This window comes from Eimeria mitis, genomic scaffold (genome assembly GCF_000499745.2).
Source record: "Eimeria mitis Houghton genomic scaffold, Emh_scaff3078, whole genome shotgun sequence".
NCBI classification, from domain to species: domain Eukaryota; phylum Apicomplexa; class Conoidasida; order Eucoccidiorida; family Eimeriidae; genus Eimeria; species Eimeria mitis.
In genome coordinates this window covers 3,330-6,590 of record NW_013571425.1, presented here as the reverse complement: position 1 = coordinate 6,590, position 3,261 = coordinate 3,330, and the positions used below count along the sequence as shown (strand labels likewise).

Sequence of the window (3,261 nt, the reverse complement as noted above, 5' to 3'; positions counted from 1 at the left end):
GCTGCTGCTGCTGTTGCTGCTGTTGCTGCTGCTGCTGCTGTCGCTGCTTCGGTGGCCACGTCCCCCTCATCAAGCGTCTCGTTGTGTTGGCTGTACTCGTATTCTGCTGCTGCTGCTGGGTGGTATCTGCTGCTGCTGCTACCGAGCCCTGCTGCTTCTGCTGGTGCTAAGCCGTCGAAGCTGCTGCTGCTGCTGCTGCTGCTGTTGCTGCTGCTGTTGCTGCTGTCGTCAACAAAAATGTGGGGCTGCTGCACCAGGTGCCCAATCAGAACCAATTGATCCCGCCAGGCCCTCGGGTCCCGTGGTGCATTGTAGTTGCTGCTGCTGCTGCTGCTGCTGCTGTTGCTGCTGCTGCTGTTGCTGCTACCAGCAGCGCTGCAGCACGGATCTTCGAGGAGTTCTGCAGCAACTGCAGCAGCAGCAACTTCAGCAGCAAGGCTGCTCCCCAAGTCCCCTGCGTCCCCATGATGCAAGTGCTTGCTGCTGCTGCTGCTGCTGCTGCTGCTGCGGCTCTTGCTGCTGCTGCTGCTGCGTGCAGCAGAGTTAAGCGGATCGTCCACAGGCAGCTTCATGTGTCTCTGGAGCTGCTGCCGCCTGGACTCGCTGAGCATCCTTTGCTTTCGCATGCGTTGCTGCTGCTGCAGCTCCTGCTGCTGCAGCTCCCGCTGCAGCAACAGCTGCTGCTGCAGCGCATCTCTGCTGCTGCTGCTGCTGCTGCTGCTGCTCCTTTTGCTTCTGGATGGGGCTGTGAGCCCGAATGCAACAGACAAACCAAAGGCGATCCCCAGCCCCCGAGCAGCAGATGCAAAGGATATACCTAACCCTTGTCGCTGCTGTTGCTGCTGCTGCTGCTGCTGCTGTCGCTGCTGCTGCTGTCGCCAGTACTCCTCCTCCCAGCGCCTCCAGTTGTTGGCCTGCTGGTGCCTCCAATGCTGCTGCTGCTGCTGCTGCTGCTGCTCCCACTGCCGCCAGCGCCACCGCTGGTGCTGCTGCTCCTGATACCACCACTGCTCTCTGTACGCAGTGCCGTGATAGCGGTACTGTTGCTGCTGCTGCTGCTGCTGCTGCTGCCGCTGCTGCTGCTGCCAGCGGCAATGAGACGAGTGTGCAGCAGCAGCAGCATCCGCTTCTAGCAGATCCTTGAGCCGTTCATAGTTGCGTTGCAGCAACGCGAATTCTGCTGCTGCTGCTGCTGCTGCTGCTGNCTGCTGCTGCTGCTGCTGCTGCTGCTGGTCTCTGATCCGGGTGTCTCTGCTTCGCCAGCACCAAATAGCGCATGCGGACGGAGCGGCTGCAGCGGCAAGTGGGGGGCAAACCAAAGAACTTCAACAGCTGCAGCAGCTGCTGCTGCAGCAGCTGGTGCTGCGCATGCTGCTGGGCCCCCGACATTCCGGCCACATTGGCTGCTTCTGTTGCAGCAGCAACAGCTGCAGCTGCTGCTGTTGCTGCTGCGGCGTGTCACTGCAGCTCGCTGCTGCTGTGGCGTGTCACCGCCGCTCGCTGCTGTTACCGCTCATGCCGCTGCAGCAGCTGTTGCTGTGGCTGCTGCACTCGCAGCAACAGCAGCAGCAGCAGCAGCAGCGCTCAGCCAGGGGACTCGTCCCCGTTGCTTTGAGTTGGGGGCCTTGATATGCAGGCTCAGAAGCAGAAGGCTACTGACAAAGTGAGCGGTTCAACTTGCATGCAGTTAGCTAGCAGCAGCAGCAGCAGCAGCAGCGGCAGCCGAGGCAGCAGCAGCAGCAGCAGCAGAGGCAGCAGCAGCGGGCAGAGAACCTGAGGTGTGCATACACCTGAAGAAGACACTGAACATATTTTATAGAAAATAAAAGCGAAATTAAATCGAAGACAAAGCACGGGTCTTGAGACGGGCAGCCCCGAACGAGTTCCACAGACAGCAGCAGCAGCAGCAGCAGCAGCAGCGCTGACAGCAGCAGCAGCAGCAGCAGCTGCTGCTGCTGCTGTGCATGCGCAGCAGCCCCTAACGTGGGGATTCAGCAGCGCCGTGGCCTCTGGCGTTTCATCGAAAGCGAGAGAAAATGTTTCATCTTTAAAAGAAGAAAACAAGGAGGGGAAATCTGCTTTCGAGTGAGCTTTTATGCTGCTGCTGCTGCACTGTGGGCAGCTGAGGTGTATGTACACCGCAGCCTTCTTGCTGCGGGGTTCTTATGGGGGGGCGGGAGGTGTGGCTCCTGGGGCCTTTTGAGTTGTTTAGAGAATTTGTTTTTATTCTTTTTGCTGAATTTATTAAATAAAGAAGGTCGTTTAGTTGCCTCGAGAGAAGGATGCAGCTGTTGCTGCAGCAGCAGCAGCAGCAGCAGCAGCGGCAGCAGTGTGGGCAGCGCAGCTGCAGCAGCGAGAGAGAGCAGCAGCAGCTGCTGCTGTATTCGCTCTGTATTTCTTTTATTGTGTTTGTTGTAGTATTGGGTTTTTTATGGTAATTCAACATGCCGGGGGGGGGGGCCTCTTACTCTGCCTCTGCGCTTTCTCTCTCTCTCTGGTGTCTGTACACCCCACTGGCACTGCTGCTGATGGAGCTCGGGTTTTGTATATTCTCCCCCTGGCTTTCTTTGTTCCTAGTTGGGGTGTATGTACACCGCAGCTAGGAGCGAAGAGGAGGATAAAGGGCCCCCGGCAGTCTATGGGTTTAGCTGTTGTGTATTGTATTCATACTTTTTATGTCGTCATCTTTTTTTTTTTTTTTTTTTTTTTTNTTTTTTTTTTTTTTTTTTTTTTTTTGCATGCAGCATACGTATCTACATCTCTTATGGTGTGTATACGCAGCTATCACTTATTCTTTCTAAGGTGCTGTTGGGGGGGGGGGAAGGGACTCTTGGTTGTATGTGTTGTTGTTGTGTTGCTGCTGCTGCTGTTGCTGCTGTTGCTGCTGCTGCTGCTGTTGCTGCTGCAGCTGCAATCCAGAAGATGGCGTCTCGACAGCGGATCGTAAAGGCGGACAACAGCCCCCCCACGGAGGTAGAGAAGGAGGTGGATCGGTGCCTCGCAGACATTGAGGTGTGCTAGCGGCACAAGCCAAGCTGCCTATACACCCCAACTCAGCCCCGCAGATACATGCATGCATGCATGCATGCGTTTATATATGCATGCATGCATTTATATATGCATGCATGGGTTTATATATGCATGCATGCGCTTATATATGCATGCATGCATTTATGTATGCATGCATGCATATATCCCTAGATATATGCATGAATGCATCCATGCACAGACACAGACACACACACACACACACACACACAC

At 55.7% G+C, this 3,261-nt stretch overlaps 2 protein-coding genes across 2 annotated transcripts in view; one reads left to right on the top strand and one right to left on the bottom strand.

Annotated features, from left to right (window-relative positions):
- Nucleotides 1-138: 138 nt before the first annotated feature.
- Nucleotides 139-1,517, bottom strand: EMH_0062050 (uncharacterized protein; the record flags this gene model as incomplete). The annotated part of the gene is given in 4 exon segments (XM_013497991.1): nucleotides 139-222; nucleotides 273-1,204; nucleotides 1,208-1,251; nucleotides 1,492-1,517. Coding segments are annotated over 4 exon segments (1,086 nt in total).
- Nucleotides 1,518-2,922: 1,405 nt separating this feature from the next.
- EMH_0062040 (40S ribosomal protein S7, putative) overlaps nucleotides 2,923-3,261 on the top strand; it is a gene marked incomplete at both ends in the record, with an annotated part of 1,731 nt that continues 1,392 nt past the window's right edge. The window contains one exon of the mRNA XM_013497990.1: nucleotides 2,923-3,012. Coding sequence (XP_013353444.1) covers nucleotides 2,923-3,012 — 90 coding nt within the window. The remainder of the gene's footprint in view (nucleotides 3,013-3,261) is intronic.